The sequence below is a fragment of the Ruditapes philippinarum genome, unplaced genomic scaffold, assembly GCF_026571515.1.
Source record: "Ruditapes philippinarum isolate M1 unplaced genomic scaffold, ASM2657151v2 ctg850_1_1_1_1, whole genome shotgun sequence".
Classification (NCBI taxonomy): domain Eukaryota; kingdom Metazoa; phylum Mollusca; class Bivalvia; order Venerida; family Veneridae; genus Ruditapes; species Ruditapes philippinarum.
The window spans coordinates 94085-114059 of record NW_026853165.1 but is presented as its reverse complement, the minus strand read 5'-3'; the positions used below and the strand labels follow the sequence as shown (position 1 = coordinate 114059).

The window sequence follows — 19975 nt, the reverse complement described above, 5'->3', positions numbered from 1 at the left end:
TATTTGATTCATCATTATTAAAGAGACCTTTTAGTATTATTATAAACATTTTTTTAAAAATGAAATAAGTACGCTAATGTACGTGTGGGAAGGACACAAACATTTATATCCTTTATCACATCTAATATTTATTGAATCAAGATTTGTTGAACTCATGCGAAGCATATTGTATTTTAAATACCCAAGGTTTACAATGTGCATGTAGAAATCGATAATCAAATTTAGAGATATAAAAAAATTAAAGCCTAGCCCAATTGACACTTACCAAAAACCTGAATGTTACGATCACAGCAATACAAATAAAATTGTTAAAATGCATCGCCTAACAAAAGAAAACGAAGATCAAGTGACACCTCATCAAAATATTGCCAATACTGTGGCGTTAGTGTACATAATATAATGGATTATATCTATTATACAATTGACATGAAAGGTCATTACAACTTATGAATAAGAAAGGAATTTTAAACCTTTTGTCAATGTCATATTAAGATACTAGTTAAACTCTGTTTAAAGGGTATAAAGCTAAATATTATGAGAATATTTTTTATTTTTTTCGTTTAAGTGAATTATGCAATATATTTTATCTCAACATGATGAAATACCACATATTTTTACACGTCGAAGCCGGAACGGCGAGTGAAAATGAATGGTTATTTATAATGTTGGGTGAAAATATATTCCATATTTCACGAAAATGAAAAAACAAAAACTTTTTAATTTAATTTTTATTATCAAAAAATGGTAACGAGTCGATGACTTCTATTCCAGTTACCTCTCTGGCGTAGGTTCGATCCCCGGGGGAGATGCTTTGGTAGTTTAGCGCGGAGGAAGGTAGTCTAGTACTGGTGTAACTCTCCAGGAACAATGGTTAGGAAACTACCCGCCTATATGACTGAAATACTGTTGGAAAAAGGCGTAAAATGAAACAAACAAACAAAAACACAAAACGAATCCCTCACTTGCTACGCAACTGCAATTGTATAGCGCGTAGTAATATATAGATTATTTATAAATGCGTGACGCGGTTCAATAAACAAGTTATTGCCGCAATTTATTATTATTATTAAAATAATTAGTAATAAGTATGCCCCCTTCAAAAAAGTGGGGGTATATTCCTTTGCATTTGTCTGTCTGTCGGTCCATCGGTCCGTAGACCAAATGGTTACCGAGTGATAACTTAAGAACGCTTAGGCATAGGAACTTCAAACTAAGTATGGTGATTGCTCATGACCAGTAGATGACCCCTATTGATTTTGGGGTCAAGTGGTCAAAGGTCAAGGTCACATTGACCTTGTAGGTCAAAACGGTTTCCGAGTGATAACTAAAGGACGCTTAGGACTTAGTATGATGATTGTTAGTGACCAGCAAATGACCCTTATTGATTTTGGGGCCAATGGGTCAAAGGCCAAGGTCACATTAACCTTGTAGGTAAAAACGGTTTTCGAGTCTCCGACCAATAACTTGACAAACTATGGGCTGTTGGCCCATACATTTCTAGGTGCATTGGTCTTGGCCAGTAGATGACTCCTATTGATTTGGGGTCAGAGGGTCAAAGGTCAAGGTTGAATTTTAAAATGATTTTCTATCAATAACTGGACAACCCATGGACCTTCAAGCTTTACAGATGCATTGCTTTTGGCCAGAAGATGATCTCAATGTATTTTTAGCATTAGGGGTCAGAGGTCAAGAAAACATTGACCTTATAGGTAACATTGCTTTCTGATCAATATCCCAACTCATGGGCCCTTTACCTTCAAACTTCACAGGTGCATTGGTCTTGGCCAGTAGATAACCCCTTTTGATTTAAGGGTCAAATGTCAATATCATATTGACCTTGTATGTCAAGACTATTTCTGACCAATAACTCAACAACTAAAGTTGTCTTGGTTGATATTTTTCTATTTAACTGAAAATCCTTTTGGTATACATATTTCAATGTCTTATGTAATAAAAAAATGGCTGTCGTTAATGAGGCCTACATGACTCATAAAATTTATGCATATATTAATTCGTAAGATTTGTAATAACTTTGTCATAAAATTGCTGCACACAACATTTGTTGTCACAATTACCTAGTGACTAGTCATGATCAGTAATTAACCCTTATTGATTTTTTGGTCACTAGGTCAAAAGTCAGTCATAAATACCTGATCACATGACTAATTGGCTGCCGATAGGGGACATACATGTTTAACAAACATATCTTGTTTTAAATAATAATAATAATAATATTAATAATGATAATACTAATAATGATAAAAATAATAATAATAATATTATTATCATGCACGAATAATTATTATCTATTTCCATTTTACCACGTCAAGAAAAAAATATAGTTGGACTATATGTTTGGTGGTTAAACTTGTTTTCGCCCCAGAGTAAAGGCTGTTCTAGTCGGTTAAAAATGTGTCGTTCAGTCTACCGTTTGCAGATACAAATTGGGTGTGTTTATTTTCTTTCACTTTAAATTTTTCAAGCTTTTTTTTACAGTGAAATCAATTTCATTGATTTGCGGCATTAAAATAGCGTTCTTGTTTTTAATGTTTTTGCATGCATTGTTTGGCGCTACATGGTGACGTCACGTAAACGACAAATTTAAAGTCTGTACAGCGTTAATTAAAGATATTGGTATTCGGATTTATTTACTTAGACCATTTTCTATCATTCTAGATAGTTTTCAAAACAAGATTCAACAAATAATTCTTTTTATTTATCAGATTTTTCAGACAAAATGGCGCCGTCAAAGTGTCGGTTTGAAAATACAAAGGGAAGAAATAAGAACGGCGAGTGCATTGTTGTGAAATATGTCACGCTTACGGTCTTATTTATTTTTGAGAAATATCCGGTAGAGTTAGAATATAAACAAGAGCTGGTTGAACCGGGTGATGCTCCCCGACTAGGATTTGGACACAGAAAAGTATATCTTTTGTAGTTTCAGAGTTATGTCCCAGACAAAGTTCAAAATGTGATAATTCCAAACTTAGGCAATGCAGAGTTACTGTTCTTGCACTGCACTTCTACTCAATTAGATCTGTCTACCGACTTGCGCGCGACATGTCGTCTCAATATGTTGATCATTTGTGTGAAATAGTTGTAAAATCCGACTTCAAATAACAAAGTTATGGGCCGGACACAATTATGCTTCAAGGTCATGCTGTGACATTGACCTTCAAAGAAGCAAGCCAAACGTTACCCGCGACACGTCGCCTCAATATTGTGATCATTCTGTGAAGTATTTTTATAATCCGACTTCAAATAAAGAAGTTATGGGCCGGACACGATTTTGCTGCATGGTCATGTTGTGACCTTGACCTTCAAGGTAGCGACCCAAATGTTGCGCGCAACACGTCGTCTCAATATGGTGATTTGTGAAATAGTTGTAAAATCCGACTTCAAATAACAAAGTTATGGGCCGGACACGATTTTGCTGCAAGGTCATACTGTGACATTGACCTTCAAGGTAGCGACCCGAATGTTGCGCGTGACACGTCGTCTCAATATAGTGAAAATTTTTGTGAAATAGTTGTAAATTCCGACTTCAGATAACAAAGTTATGGGCCGGACACGATCTTTAGCTCGACTATTCGAAGAATATGAGAGCTATTGTAGTCGCCCCGGCGTGGGAGCCGCGTCCGCGTCGGCGTCTGCGTTGGTTAAAGTTTTTTGTAAAGTCAAATATCTCAATTATTGCTTGAGATATTCAATTGAAACTTACAATACTTATTTATAGTAATAAGGTTCAATAGATTGACAAGTTGGACAACTCTGCCTACAATATTGACAGAATTATGCCCCTTTTTAACTTAGAAAGTTTGGATAAAGTTTTTTTGTAATGTCAAATACCTCAATTATTGCTTGAGATATTCAATTGAAACTTACAATACTTATTTATAGTAACAATGTACATCAGATTGTCAAGTTGGATAACTCTGCCTACAATATTGACAGAATTATGCCCCTTTTAACTTAGAAATTTTGGTTAAAGTTTTTTGTAAAGTCAAATATCTCAATTATTGCTTGAGATATTCAATTGAAACTTACAATACTTATTTATAGTAACAAGGTACATCAGAATGACAAGTTGGATAACTCTGCCTACAATATTGACAGAATTATGCCCCTTTTTAACTTAGAAATTTTGGTTAAAGTTTTTTGTAAAGTCAAATATCTCAATTATTGCATGAGATATTCATTTGTAACTTACAATACTTATTTATAAGAACAATGTACATCAGATTGACAAGTTGGATAACTCTGCCTACAATATTTACAGAACTATGCCCCTTTTTAACTTAGAAATTTTGGTTAAAGTTTTTTTGTAAAGTCAAATATCTCAATTATTGCTTGAGATATTCAATTGAAATTTACAATACCTTTTATAGTAACAATGTACATCAGTTTGCACAGCTCTGCCTGCAATATTTGCACAATTATTTGCCCCTTTGAAATTTAGAAATTTTGATTAAAGGTTAAAGGTTTTCAAAGATATTTACTTGAAATTTTACACATGTACTTATGGTCATAATTTGAGGGTCATAATTGTATGTCACTGACCAAGTTCCATAACTCTATCTTGCATAAAGGCTGATTCATCTCCCCTTTTCTACTTAGTCTCTTGGTTAATGTTTACATGCAAGTTTTAAATATCTCAATAACTATTAAAGATAATTATTTAAAACTTCAAATATGCATTTAGAATCATAATTGTAGGTCACTGACCAAGATCCATAATTCTATCTTGCATTTAGGCTGATTTTTCTCCCCTTTTTCAACTTAGAAATTCATGGTAAAGTTTTGCTTGTAAGCTGTTATCTACATAACTACTGAAGGGTTTGTGCCTTTTTTGGGACAATTTTATGCATTCATTATAATAAAGCAGTGATTTACTTGATAAAACATCTTAATTACAAGCCTTTGTACCTTTTCGGTCAATTTTATGTATTCATAGGTAATTAGCGTTATTATACTCAATAAAACACCCTTGTGACAACTTTATCGAATAGTCGAGCCAATACTGTCCTCCGACAGTTCTTGTTCTTCAATGTCATGATGTGACCTTGACCTTCAATGTAGCGACCCAAATGTTACGCGCAACACGTCGTCTCAATATGGTTATCATTTCTGTGAAGTAGTTGTAAAACCCGACTTCAAATAACGAAGTTATGGGCCGGACAAGATTTTGCTTCAAGGTCATGCTGTGATCTTGACCTTCAAGGTAGCGACCCAAATGTTGCGCGCGACACGTCGTCTCAATATGGAGATCATTTCTGTGAAATAGTTTTAAAATCCGACTTTAAATAACAAAGTTATGGGCCGGACACGAATTCGTGACGTACGTACGTACGCATGGACGGACGGACAACCCGGCGACTGTATGCTCCCCTGAAATTTTTCGGGGGGGCATAAAAATTTAAAAATAAGATAGTAGTCTTACAATAATTTTTATAGTCTTTGTAAACATGTTAAGGCACAACTGATGTCGTACGAAACTATCATTTTTAACAATATTCTTCTTTATGTGGCATTTTCTAACTATGGCGTTTGACATAAAATATTTCATTTTGTTGATTTAAAATATATATGGACAATATCAGTTGTAAAATCAAATCAATTTTCAATAATCAAAGTTTCAGTATACTATTGAGCGTTCAAATAAAAATCTTAATATGCTAACATTACTTTTAATTAACAATAATGGATATAATGAAATACATATATTACCTGAAACAAACTGCAATCAAGAGCAACTGAAAAACGACAGCATCCATTTTTCGCGTTGTTTTACATGGCCGTTGTTTTGTTCTCCTTAAACACTTCATTCTTCGCAAAACAAGCGATATACGTGCGAGATCAAGTTTAACATAAACACATTAAACAACCAAGCTATCGATTGGCTAAAATATTCTACCCAATAAGATATAGGCAAAGCAATTTATCGCTCAATAAAGCGCAAAGGACGAAATGACGCCAAAGCAGTAAGTCTATTTTTCTACTCTTAACGTTTAGACAAGAGATTTTCTTATTTTATTTTCATAAGTGCTTATCAAAGTTTTCAAAATTGCATGTTGTTTTATTTTTACATAGTTTTAATTCTGTGTGAGGTGTTTCAACATTTCTTTTTCATTTCAGTGTCAGTGCAAAAGAAATTTAAAACAATGTTTTCTAATTGAACCTTGTTTTCATTTGTATAAGAAAATAATAGAAATAATTCAGACACTGATTTACACTTATATGATCATAAAACATTTAATTGTACAAACGGACCTAAAATGTTAATCTATTTTATATAAATGGAGTGAAATAGTGAGTTCAAGCGTAATTATTGAAAAAAAAATCAATCTCTACTCTCTAGTCTATGCAAATTAGAATATATTTACCTTTTCTGCAGATAAAAAAATATATTTGTTTGTCTAATATATAATGCATTATGCTGCTAAAATATGGGGTTTTACACTATTGAAAACGATGAAAGAAAATATAGAAATGCAATTATAAAATAAAGTATAAACATACTCTTTTTCTTTTTTCCCCAACTTCAATATATGTATTTGAAAAGATTTTATATCGATTAATAAATTGGTGTTATTCTTAAAGTTGGAAGCTTTTCAAATAATTTGTTATCATGCCAAAAACTATTACAATGCACAAGGAATCAACAAAATGTTTTAGTTATATTTTGTTAAAGCTGCGTTTATTTTTATCTTTAAGACTGATGTAGCTTGAATAATGACATCAACAGATCGCGGATTCAGCCTTGTGCTGTGTCTGCTCGTCTGCACAGTTTTTGTTCCAACAGTTTTAACGTCTTTCATCAATTATGAACCGGGGTTTGAATATCTGTACAATCTCAACTCGGTCATTGAGCTGCGAGAAGTACAAACATTTCTCTCAAAAGGACAGGTAAACGTTACGTACTGATATGTTTGAGGAATCATTTCAGAAGAGTTTAGTGACAAATACCTATACAAAACAATTGTAATACTCTTGTTATTTCACAATGATTCCATTTAATATTAATTTCCTTTTCCAACGGGAATGTTTCATTCTAAGATATGGTACATATGGTTCTCAGCTGTAGAACCATTCTCACCTGAAATAAATAAAACCTATTAACCAATAAAATGAATTCAGAATCCTAAAGTCCATGTTTCTAACTTCATGATTTTATAACCTTATCGACTTATCTTTCCAAAATGATGACCATATTAAAAGGTACAAATAACTTTTCGAAATCTTTTTTTAGATTGGCTTTGTTAACATAGCAGAAAAGGAAGACTACCAAGAGTTGCTCCTTGTAGTGCACTCATTTACATTTAGCCCGAAAGGGCACCCAGGTGAATAACTTACTTTCGTTTAAATTTAAAAGTTTGTTAACTTTGTTTTGTCAAATATTTTTAGCTAATCTGAGCACATTTTGCTCATAGATGAGCTTTTATGATGGCAACTTAACCATTGTTCGTCATCTGTCGTTACTTGTTCATCGTTATCCACAATTATTTTAATATAAGCAGCATCTCCTCTATAATCACTTGATGGATTTTGACAAAACCTCTTAAAACGATTCATAGGTGACCCTGCAAAAGGTTATTTAAATGGTTCTACTTAAATACATAAGTAAGTCACAGGAGCTAAAAATAGATTTTAATAAGGAAACCTTTAACATCTTCGTTTCAGAAACTCAGATACTACAAGTACAATTCATAGCTCTACGATATTTCCTAGTACCACCTTGTGATCCTCTACAACAATTATACAAATCCTACCTCTTGGGTCAAAATTTCCTCGCTCAGGGCGTCACTTATTTCACATAGACTCTTAGAAAACAGTTTAAGTCTTCTTTATGTAAAGTAGAGTGCCTAAAACTTACATATTTGGTATGCAGCACTTCTTAGTGGACATTTACGAGACATGTACCTGGGCTTAAATAAGTTCCTTCCTGGGGATCACTTATTTTACATAGAATTATGGTTATGTACATATTTTAAATTTGACATGTGACAGTCCAGGGCGATTTATATGCTCATTTATAAGTAAGTTCACCAAACAAGGCAAATTATGTACCTGAAATACTGTGTAAATGTTTGAATTTGCATGTTCCAAATCAGGTTTCAATACACGAAAATATCTGTTCAAGCGCATTTTAGTTGCAAACTTGTAGTTCACGCATTTATGGTTGCCAACTTTTTTTTCTGTCAAATATCAAACTACTAAAGGAATCAGCGAAGATCATAATGATAACTCACAAAAAGTTACAAAATAACCGTTACATTTTCTAGCAATGTACATCGGATGAGCGATTATGGCCATCAATTCCCATATTGTGTTATCTTATTTTTAAAAGCTAAATTAACATTAAATAGTTAACGAACGAGTATAATAAATATGTCATATCCCCCTTCTTTCTCTTTAATGTATATAGAATTATTACTGGATTGTGAAACTACTGTCTTTTGCGTTCATTTTACTGATTTGTTTTTCATTGTTTTGTCAGAGGCAGACGATCATCACCAGAACTTCTCTAAATGGTAAGATTGATACAAAGTTTTTTTATTTTCACCGAAGGGAGAGTATATAGTCGCAGCCTTGTCAGTCTGTCCGTCAGTCAATCTGTTAGTCTGTCCGTCCGTTGTGCTTGTCAGGAGCATGACTTGAAAAAGTTTAGACATAATTTGTTAAAACTGTACACAGTGGTAGGAGAAATTGATGCGGAGTGCAGTGCCAAAAAACTCTGTTTTACTCCGTTTTTGGATTATCTCCCCTTTTAGATAAATCTTGTCCGGGACAAAACTCTAAAATTATAATAGATATCAACTTCGAAGGTAGATAGATCTCAATGGGAAGATGTGCAGTGTACAAGAATCGTAACTATGCCTTGGCTTATTTTGGAGTCATGACTTTTGTTCATTTTTACACATTGAACTTTGTCTGGGACAGACCTTTTCAACCTAAAGAGATATCACCATGAAAAGTTGTAGGAAGATAGATCTCAATTGGACAATAAAAGAACCGTAACTCTGCCTTGCCTAATTTTGGAGTTATTGCCCTTTTTTCATTTATTTACTTTGAATTTGGTCCGGGGCATAGCTCTAAAACCTTAAGAGGAATTAACTTTGAAACTAGTATAAGTGATATTAACATAAATCTTTGTAGATTGACATATCTCATTAAATAAAAATGCAGTGCAAACGAACCGTATCTCATTTTTGGAGTTTTAGCTGTTTTTCAATTTTACACTGAACTTTGTCCGAGACATTACTCTAAAACTACAAGAGGTATAACAAGAAACTAAGTCGGTTAATAGGTCTCAATGAGTAAAATTGCAGTGCAAAAAACAGTAACCCTGTCTTGCCTAATTTTAGAATTTATGCACTTTGACCTCTGTCCGGATTATAACACTGAAACTACAAGAGGTGCACTTTTCTGTGTTCAAAAACCTATTCGGGGAGCATCACTCGGTTCAAACCGACTCTTGTTTTATAAAAAAAAGGGTCACAGAAACTCGAATGCCTTTAATTCGGTAGCCATACATTAACGACTTAATTTTTATTACTTAATTGCTTGAGATTGTGGTAATCTCTATGTATAAAACATATTTTAAAAAGCTCATTATTCAGGGCTGATAAAGTTCTAATGAAATCGTAAATTGATTATTGTAGACATTTTGTTACTGCTACAATTCTAATTTTGTTAATTTATTCTAAAAATAAGAACAGTTTTGTAAATTCTATTGAAAAGAATGAACCATAAGTAAAGTATTTGTTTTATCCAGGTTCTCCTTTGAGATAAGCCGCCAAGGTGAAATACGAAAGGTTTATCATCCGGATGATGAAGACGATGAGGTTCTTTTGATTAAGAAAGGATTTGCTGGAATGCTTTCAGCTAAACTTCATCATCGTAATGAGGTAAACACCCGTTTAGTGTAATAACAACTGCAGGAGCATGATAATGCATTTAACGCCCAAGCCCATAAACCGAGAGATTTAGAAAGTCTGTGGGCTTCTTCAAATGGTTAAACATAGATTTCAAACATAGACTGTAAGGATTATGTAAAGTTGACAGGCCGTTGTAAGTGATTTCCTTGTTGCTCTGCCTTCCATTTCGGCATCGAATATTTTGTTATGTTCTGTTATTAGGTTGTGCCTTTTTTGTATATATCTACGTGATCATTATTGTGATTTATTAATTTTGTCTAATGTTACCATAATAATTATTAGAATTTCTGTTGGCAGAGGGGTTATTTTTTTATTATTCTGTCTCGCGATATAGAAACATATTGGGGCTATGAGTATGAGAGAATTGGCGCGGTTAAAACGATTAAAACTCCCAAATGGTGTAATTACTAATGACTGTTCCAAAACGCTTTCACTTTGTATGAATTCTTTTTAATTTACAAAATTGCACCTAAAAATGGAACCACAATTATTTGGATAAAATTTTGAATGATTGGGTTCTCTAGCATGTCAGTTTTGCTAACCGAAACAAATGTCATGGCAACATTCATGCCCTTTAAGGTTACAATTTGCAAATTGGTGAACTATTTATTTGCAATTAAGAAATAAACAGACGGAAAGTAAATGAAAAATTGATACGTAAGTAATATTTACATTGTTGTGTACTACTTTGATTCACGGAAGGTAAATACGACACTTTAATGTACCATGAGGAAAAAAGATGTTGCTGTTAAATTAAGTTAATATTATATTTTTAGATTGAACACGAACGACACCAGGAAGGCTGGAGATACAAGACAAACGAACTTGGTAGAGAAGGTAAAGACATCCCTACCTTAAGATATATCATAGTAACGATATCGGTATTTACGTTAATACAATACGCTATGAAAACTAAGGAAATAATGAAAATGCACCCTGAAAAGGTTCAATAAAGGTTTAAATTTTTCCGAAGAGCTTGATAGCCAAGTTTAATGATATAAACACTTCAGCTAATAATAAGCAATGTTACATTTGGAAAAACAATTATAAAATATTTTCTGAAATGCAGTGTAATTTCCTTTAATTCAAATCAATATATATCAGGTCAGCACAATGCCTCATACACCGTCCGTAAAACATCAAAGGGTTATGAATACATAAAGACAAGGAATTCTTCTCAGATTCAAGCCGTAAATGGAAATGGAACGTATGCAAAGGTATAGATTTTCATACAAACAAATTACTCATAATAGAAACCAATTGATTACATTTTACAATTTCAATGAATTATTTACTTAAGACTGTCTCTGCATAATACAAAGACTATATAGAAAATTTTCGTTTGATCAACTACTCTTACAAAATATTTTCAAAGTATATTATTATGATTTTATATTCCCACAAACGAAGTGTAGGGGCGTATATAAGAGTCAGCTTGTCGGTTGGTCGGTAGGTCCACATCATGGTTTCCGGACGACAGGAATGAGATATTGTAATCAAACGTGGTTCATAGCAAGCTTAAAGGAAGACCTCGCTTAGTATTGCCTTTGGGCCCCCTGGGGTCAAGGTCACCGTTACTGAAAAATAGAAAAATGGTTTCCGACAATAGTGTTAGGAATGAGATATTGTAAAGAAACTTGGCTTATAGCAAGCTTATATGCAGATTCCGATTGGTATAGCATTTAGACCACCTGGGTTCAAGGTCAAGGTCACAGTTACTAAAAGTAGAAAAATGATTTCCGGCACTAACTAGAGTTAAGAATGAGATAGTGTAATCAATTTTGGTATATTGCACCTTATGTGAAAACGCTGGTTGGTATTGCATTTAGACCTCTTAGGTCAAGGTCAAGGTCACCGTTACTAAAATAGAAGAATGGTTTCTGGACAATAACTAGAGTTAGGAATGAGATATTGTAATCAAACTTGATTGATACCAAGCTTGTATGAAGACTTCGGTTTGTATTGCATTTGGACTCTTAAGGGTCAAGGTAACAGGTTTTTTTGTTGTTGTTTTTTTTCGGATAATAACTGGTCAGTGTTATATTAAGATATTTTTTATCAAACTTGGCTGGGATGACATTTAGAGCACCTGGGGTAACAGGTCACCGTTACTCAAAATAGAAAAATGGTTTCCTGATGATAACTAGAGCTATATAAAGATTTTCTTCATCAAACTTGGCTGGGATGAAATTTGGAGCCCCTGGGGTCACGGGTCAACGTTACTCAAAATAGAAAAATGGTTTTCGGACAATAACTAGTTGTAAATTACATTCATATTTATAAGAATTGTGCTTTTTTATTTGCTTGCTCCATATTGATAGTAGGAATTTTAATATAATATTTTCAATTTTGATGACGTTTATTCATTTCTGGTAAAATCGATTGAAATATTCAAGACCATTGTTACAGTAGTTATATAACCCATAGAAATGTATTGCAAAAGTATAAGTATTTAAATGAAAAGGAATTTAATGTGCGATCGTGTATTTTAATAGAAATGGTTCTATTTTTCCTTTCAGAAGTATCATTTCAATGAAGACTTAAACACAATTCATAGCGTGATGATAGAGGAAGAGATAAACATTGACTTTTCAACTAAAGCTGGGTATTTAACGCATGATGATATTTAAAAATATAGCACATAATATACTAAGGTTACCAAGCAATAAAAAGTATTGTGACGTGTAATTTGCAATAACTACCATAATTTTTGGCATAACTGAAAGGAAGACAAAATATCGTGAGATGTCATACTATATTCTGTAAATAAAAATTCAGTTTTCTACCTTATATATCTTTTAGCTCTAGCAGGTGAAGTGGCTTTGACATTGTTGTTGCAACCAAGATAAGCCAAAATAATGTTTCCTGTTTCGGCGCCATATGACCTAAATCATAAAACCATAAAAATCAGGTTCCATCTTCCCACTTTCGACACTTTGCTTACCGGATAAATTTCGTTTCCCAGTTATTTTTTAAGTAATTGTCAATATATGCAAATACAAGTAATATTCGGTAGCACGATGGCAGTCAGTTTTAACAATGCAATTTATTTTGTTGAAAGATTTGAGGCATGAAATTGTTATATTCCCTGTTTATTAAATGTTATCTATACATCTATACAGATATGATCCTTTTCACGCCATGAGACCGGTTCATGCAGTGTCTGGATTTTCTAACATGGGTTCGTATGCTGTCCATTATTTTTTCAAAATATATTTTATCTTATAGAAAAAATTAACATTACTATTAATCTAAGCATCCTATTGACCCCTTTAAGGAATAGTTTCCAATATTTGTTTACAATTTTAAGTATGTTTTGACTCATAACTTGTTCGAAAATTTTCAGATCATCCCCTCGTTTTTCCAGAATCATACGTTTTACGATTATGTAAAATGGCCCGTTGCAACGCTTAACTGTTTTTCTTTCACTCTTTAAGAATTTCTAATTTCATGGTTTTAGGCGTAAGAATTTCGGCGTATATTGTTATGCACCTGGTTGTCAGTCCATCCGTCTGTTAGCAGGTTTTCGTGTCCGGTCTGTATCTTTTGAACTGGTGAAAGAAAGTTAATACAGAAATAATAATCGTAATTAGACGATATGCAGAGCGCAGGTTTGACCTTTCTCAGGCCATGGTAACACTTTGTCATTTTGTATCAATTTCAACATTTTTGTCCTCTGTATCTTTTGAACCAATAGGAAGAAATTAAAACTTTTTGGCAAAAATATTACTCATATTAAGACGGTTTACAGCACACCAGTTCAGACTTCCTAAGATCAAAATTGGCCCCGCCTATTACTTTATAATGTTGTTTTTTTTATCAAACTTTAAACTTTTAGGTTGTTTACTGTTTAGATTATAACAATTGAGGGGCTTTTATGTTTCTATGATATGAAACATATTGCAGCCAAATTTTATAAATAGGTATCTTGTATTTTTGGAAAATTATTTTTGATGACTTTAAATTTTATTTTCTTAAAACTAATTTGCATTCGGGCGTATATTGCTACGCCTATGCGGTGCTCTTGTTGACCTCAGTGGAGTTCCTTTACCCAAACTATAATTTAATCTATTTTGTATTTAATAAAAAAGACCTTTCTTGTCCTAGAGTTTCAAGAGATTAAAATAATTATGTGAAGCATGTCAAACAATCGCTCTTCAACAGAATGTTTGCGGAACCAAAATACAAAGGAAAACCTACACATGTCTGAATTAATTTACAATCATATGTACATATCGCTTTAAAAAACTGCCCTCATTTGTTTAAATAGCTTAATAAATAATGATTGAGGACTAGTATATTATTTTGATAGTGTCCGTGGCCGCATGATTAAGATCGTTGACTTCAAAGCACTAACCACATACCGCTGTGGGTTCATCCAACCAGAGCTTTCGGATTATTTTATGTAGCTAGATTTCGGAACATGGTTGTCCAACTCTGGTGCACATTTGTGCCTATTATACTGTAGGAGAAATGCTTGAAATTCATCATATAATTATGTCCTTTACAGTGTTGGTGCGACGTAAACCCCAAGTACTATTGTTAAATAAATTGATACTTATTTTGAAATTTAATTCATTCCCGGTATTGATGTAATCATTGAATTTCAGCATTTGATTTGCATGCTTTATTTAAGAAAAAATATATCGCTAAATAAAATCACTGTTTTGAGTTCGGATGCGAGGAATACATCACGAGTGATATAATGATGCGCATCCGAACGACAAACAGTGATTTTATCAAGAGACAAAATCACTGATTTTGGATATATTATTTCGATTCTTACACGACATGAAAAAATAAATTGCGCCTGATCTATTTCCCTATTTTCAGCGCGTTGCTATGTTAGTGGTTACATCATATGTTTAAATATAGGACGTCAACTGATATTATTGCAAAAAAACACACACACACATTCTTTCTGTCTTCTATGTTCAAAAGGGTAAAACACGGATCGTATTACAATAAACTTTAACTCTATAATTAAAATTCTTAATTTCATACTTTCAGGTAATTATAAAAAATTTGTTTGACAGCTTATTATTATCATTTTGATGCAGTTACAGATACCAAATTCTTATTGAATGCTTTCAAATTACTTTAAGGCTTCAATCAAGTGACCTGTTTTATACTTGTTTTATTACTTGTAATTTCGTTGTTTTCCAAGGTTTTTTTGTCTATGATTAGTAATTTTATAATTCAAACTTTACTTTATCACTGTTTTGAATGAAGGACATTTATTAACAAGAGAGTCTTTTTCATTTCTTAAAGTGCCTTAAATTCAATAACTTCTTTTAAGGAAGACTTAATCTGCCACACAGGCACCTGTAATGCGTAATTTTATTGTTATTCTTATCTATTTCTTTTTTGTATGTCAAAACACCTTAGCTGACAATTTTCTTACTTCAAAGTCATTCCCATAATTGAGTAAGTTTTGTAACTTTTGACACTTTGTGTGGCAATGAAACTTTATTCTCTTACACACCTCCTTTATTGATTTTGGCAGGGTATCAGATGTCTTTCTTTCGCACGCACACAAATTTGATCTTTTCAGACAGACCCATTATGTAAAACGGGTGAAAAGAGAAGTCTGTCTACGTACAGAAAAAGTTTAAAAAATAAAAGTTATCAAAAATTAAAGTGATTTCTGTTTTTCTACAACATTAGTTTCACAAAAACCTAAAGAGAGAATTAAATCGGTCAAAATTTCAATCTCATTTCTACATTGTAACCAAAGTAGCATTTTTCAAATATAATACAAAAGCACTGTTGATTTTGAGGTGTTTTTTTATTTAATATGATGTGGTTTCTGTTTAGCGTGATTATAATAGTCAACTACATGAAAGGCATTATAGTCCAAATTGTAAACATGTATGTCCTTATACACTATATACCATTATATCACATGAATAAACCAACATCTTCAAAAAATATTTACGTAAAGAGCCGATGTAACCGAACATATCTTTGCACTTTTAAAACTGGCATTAACCGTTCTATCCCTGTAGCAAATTTTCAAAAGGTATCGTAATTTGCTAAATGCATATCAGTCAGCGCACAGGTTTAACAACAACAAAATAAAACTGCATATTGCTTACTTTCAATTTGGCATCAAATGAGACTGACAATTTGGAACCACATTAACATTTAAAACATAATTTCCACGTAGCTTGGTTACTTTAATATTAACTGTAGGATTATGAATATTGATTTTTTCGCTTGAGCCTTAGACAAGGTACCCATTCCTCAGGAAACTTTAAATAAAAAACATTATCATGTTTGAAATATTTCGAACATCACCTCTGATTTATTTGGATGTGTTATAAGCTATTTGGGAAGAACAGATAACTCGTTTCCGTCGCTATATAATTTAATACTGTCTAAACGAAGTGTAAAAACCCAATCGTAAGAAATATAAAATACTAGAACATGAATTACTTCTTTCATTAGATCTACTCTGGTTTTGTTTTATGTGCTACAAACAATAAAGGAATATAAAATAAAAAGGTCTACATGAGACTCGAACCAACAACTGCTTGCACACGAGGCAAGCATTCTACCCCTGGACCAATAGGTAATCGGAGTTTTTCTTAATACGAATTCTTCGTTTATTAAGATATATCAACTAATTTGGAATCTCCGATAAAAAAGAAAGGTTTGTTCTCATGATCAGTTTTCAGTTTTTTGTTGTTTTTTTTTTAAGTGTTTTTGCAAATTCACCTTCGTTTATTTTTGAAATAATTAATTTAGCGATTTCTTTCTTATTTACTTTTTGTAGTTTTCTAACCTTCGGCTGAAACGTCATTATTAAAATAAAAGGGAGAAATGAAACGGTTTTAAGACCCGCCAACCATGAAATATTTTGGTAAATTATCCGATCGTATCTTTTAAATTTTCAGCCATCCAAGTAAAATACCTTCTTAAATGGTGATAATTAAATGTTTTCAACACAGACTATTGCTGTTATTTATAGGCTTTATTTTTGTATAATAATAATTGCTTTTGACGAGTATTATTATGTTAATAATTTGTAGCGTTAATTAAGTTAATAATAGTTTATTTGGTACGGTGTTATTGCGCACCTGTATTTGATAATACTGACAAGAGTCTCCTCTATTATATAGATTTAACAGCTGTGTGCCCGTTCAATTGGAATCAGTATTGTTAATTTAGAGGTCAACGATAAATATAAACTGCAATTAAAATGTTTCTTTAGTTGATTTTTCTTTCATTTGTAATGCTTTTAGCAACTTCTCTAGCTGTCGTTTTGAACAAATATTTTGCATTTAGCTCCCCTTTAAAATTGATAATAGAAAAAGTGAACTTGCCCAAACAGACATATACTTTTATTCAAGAAATGCTTCATTTTCGTGAATGTATAATTACTGAAGCTCTCAGACCTATTAAATTTCTCGCCATGCAGTCTCAGGCTTACACTGTGTCTTGGTGTTTCTGCAGATTGTAACGCTATAACACTGTATTTTCTTACAGGTTTTCCAACTGTTACAGCAAGCTGTAAAGACAAGCTAGAATTTTTCAAGAAAAGAGATTTTACAATTGAGTTTGATAGGCCTGCCGGTATTCTTAACTCAAGTATTCACCATGTGAAAAGGGTATGTAGATTTGCAATTTTAAGCAACGCCACACTCACAATTTGCATGCATAAACCGGTCGTTGCACGTACTCTTTTAAGATAGGTATATCCCTGTTATTTGACTTTCCACTCTCTCTGTATTTGACCCTGTCTATTTTTGCTAATTATTTTAAACATCATTGTTACACATTGGTTTCTATTGTCTTTTTATCCTCCAGTGTTGTAATCGTTTAGTTTATCTCCTTTAAATCCATCTAGTACATCAAAAACATTTCAAATATGTTATATGTTATACAATGTAATATCAGATCTGCATCATTGGTCGTTTTGGTGCAGCTGACACAGGTGCACATGTATAGATTAACAACAATTTCAATGAAGCATAGAGGTAGGACATTATAGCAGTATAAAATATTATATTGGAAACCAGGTGAGCTCGAACCACAAACCTTTTGATATGAACATTGCACTTTACCACTGTGCTATTTCGCCTTTTAGTAGGTCTGTTGTAAAAAGACGCCTTAATTTAAACTATTTTGGAACAATGTAGCGATGAGTATCCTCTTGTGGAAATGACGATTTTATAGATAAAATTACAACCATCAAAAAATGTATGCAAATGGGCATGTAATATTATGATTATTTTCTAACAATATCATAGACCAAAACAAACGACTTTTCCCTGCCGTCATCAATGTAACCCATATAACAAAAAAAGCAAATCTGCAAGCATTTTATCATCGATACAATACAGACATGGGTACGTTTATCCCGACATTTTTATCGCGGTTTTCGTAGTCAGTTCAATGAATGCACATACATTGAATAACACATTGAATACATTTGAGAAAAGAACAGTTGAGTAACTTTGTATTTGTTGTGCAAAATTTATTTTAACCCAAATAAATTTCTTTTGACATGAAATTAAACTTGAAAAATTAATTGTCCGTTCTCAAATGACATAAAATCCATTTCAATTTGATTTTCATTTTTTTTATGATGGCTGATTTGTGTCAAGTCATCATTCTGTCTGTGGGGCGCCAGATAAAAGTACGATAAAGTGACAACTTTGTCGTACTTTACACCCCCATGGTACACCAGGCGTATTAACGAGGATTAAACCAAGTGGTGACATCATTGCTGCTATCTCTTTTCGCCTTGTGCTTCACGAGGCGAAACTTCGACGAAGAAATGACTTTGTTGGATTTTTTATGTTTTCGCCTTGCGTGCGGCTTAGCGAAAATATAACATTTTTTAGACTTTAAAGGATTTTTCGGTTTTTTTTCGCATTGTGTCCAGCGGAACAAAATTACGACAAAATGTTGACTTTGTTTTTCGCCCGGGTCCCCGAACAGGGAAAATACTGTTTTGCAGTGCGGTATCTAAAGTGCAGGTTATTTTCAGCACTTTAGTGACCTCACTTTGTCGCATTAGGTATATGGCTTATACAAAAACTTATAAGTGCATATTGATACGTATCTTCACTTAAATCCTACACCTATACACCAGTTAAACTTTATATTATGAACTAAAAGCTTAAACGCTAACGTTTCAAACTGTAAATTTGATACTTGTAACTGGTTACTTTACAATTTGAATTTTAAAATTTACTATTAAACTTATGCATTAATCTATATAATTGACACTTAAAATTGTGACAAAAATACAAATTAAATGTTAATTTTATAGTTTAAAGTGCAAATATTTACAGTTAACAATGCAAAATGTAAATTGCACGTATTCTGTTTAAATTTTTAGCTTTTATTTGTACATTTTACAAACAAAATTATATTATATTTTTTTTTAGTTTTACGTGACAAATTTACGAAAGCCTAATAGTGTCAAATAAAGTGAAAAATAAAAATGCTAAGGCGTTATTACGCGAATTAAAAGGCGACAAAACGCGAGTAAAAGGCGAAGCAACGCAAATAAAGGCGAAGTAACGCGAATAAAGACCTTAAAACGTAAAAAGTTGCCCCGCACTTCACTTCAGTGTTGTTATATTTTTCTTGTCTTTCGGGATCATTGATGCCAGCAATATTAAGTGTTGAGAATTGAGTACCGCTCAAGCCGGTGCTAGGGGTCGTGAGGGATGTTGCACCAATTCATTATCCCTCATGTACAGACTAAAACAAACCGATTCTTATGTAATTTTGTTGTGATTAATGCTTCCGAGGGATCACTTTGTTTCCAGATTTTTGTAACGCGGATCAAAACACAGACACTTGGGGTTTGGAGCTCAAAACGCCTTTAAAATCCAAATAAAATGCATATTTGTCAATCCCAGCACATGTACTGATCATATATATCAAAAAAACTTAATATAAGCCGTTTTGAAAAAAAAATCATATTTCAACATCTATAATAATACACAAGATAAAAATGTTCGCCGGAAAAAATCCGCACCCCTACCGTCATAATCACCATGTATTTTAATCCATTT

At 32.7% G+C, this 19975-nt stretch overlaps 2 protein-coding genes across 2 annotated transcripts in view; one reads left to right on the top strand and one right to left on the bottom strand.

Annotated features, from left to right (window-relative positions):
* LOC132735959 (uncharacterized) overlaps positions 1-5874 on the bottom strand; it is a 32698-nt gene extending 26824 nt beyond the window's left edge. Inside the window, exon 1 of the mRNA XM_060722998.1 lies at positions 5728-5874. Within this exon, the coding sequence (XP_060578981.1) occupies positions 5728-5825 (98 nt within the window). The 5' untranslated portion in view covers positions 5826-5874. The remainder of the gene's footprint in view (positions 1-5727) is intronic.
* An 845-nt stretch (positions 5875-6719) lies between these two features.
* Positions 6720-19975, top strand: part of LOC132735958 (uncharacterized) — a gene marked incomplete at its 3' end in the record, with an annotated part of 103735 nt that continues 90479 nt past the window's right edge. The window contains exons 1-9 of the mRNA XM_060722997.1: positions 6720-6906; positions 7250-7340; positions 8498-8531; positions 9776-9908; positions 10715-10775; positions 11043-11155; positions 12458-12543; positions 13061-13119; positions 17430-17551. Of these exons, the coding sequence (XP_060578980.1) occupies positions 6733-6906; positions 7250-7340; positions 8498-8531; positions 9776-9908; positions 10715-10775; positions 11043-11155; positions 12458-12543; positions 13061-13119; positions 17430-17551 (873 nt within the window). The remainder of the gene's footprint in view (positions 6907-7249; positions 7341-8497; positions 8532-9775; positions 9909-10714; positions 10776-11042; positions 11156-12457; positions 12544-13060; positions 13120-17429; positions 17552-19975) is intronic.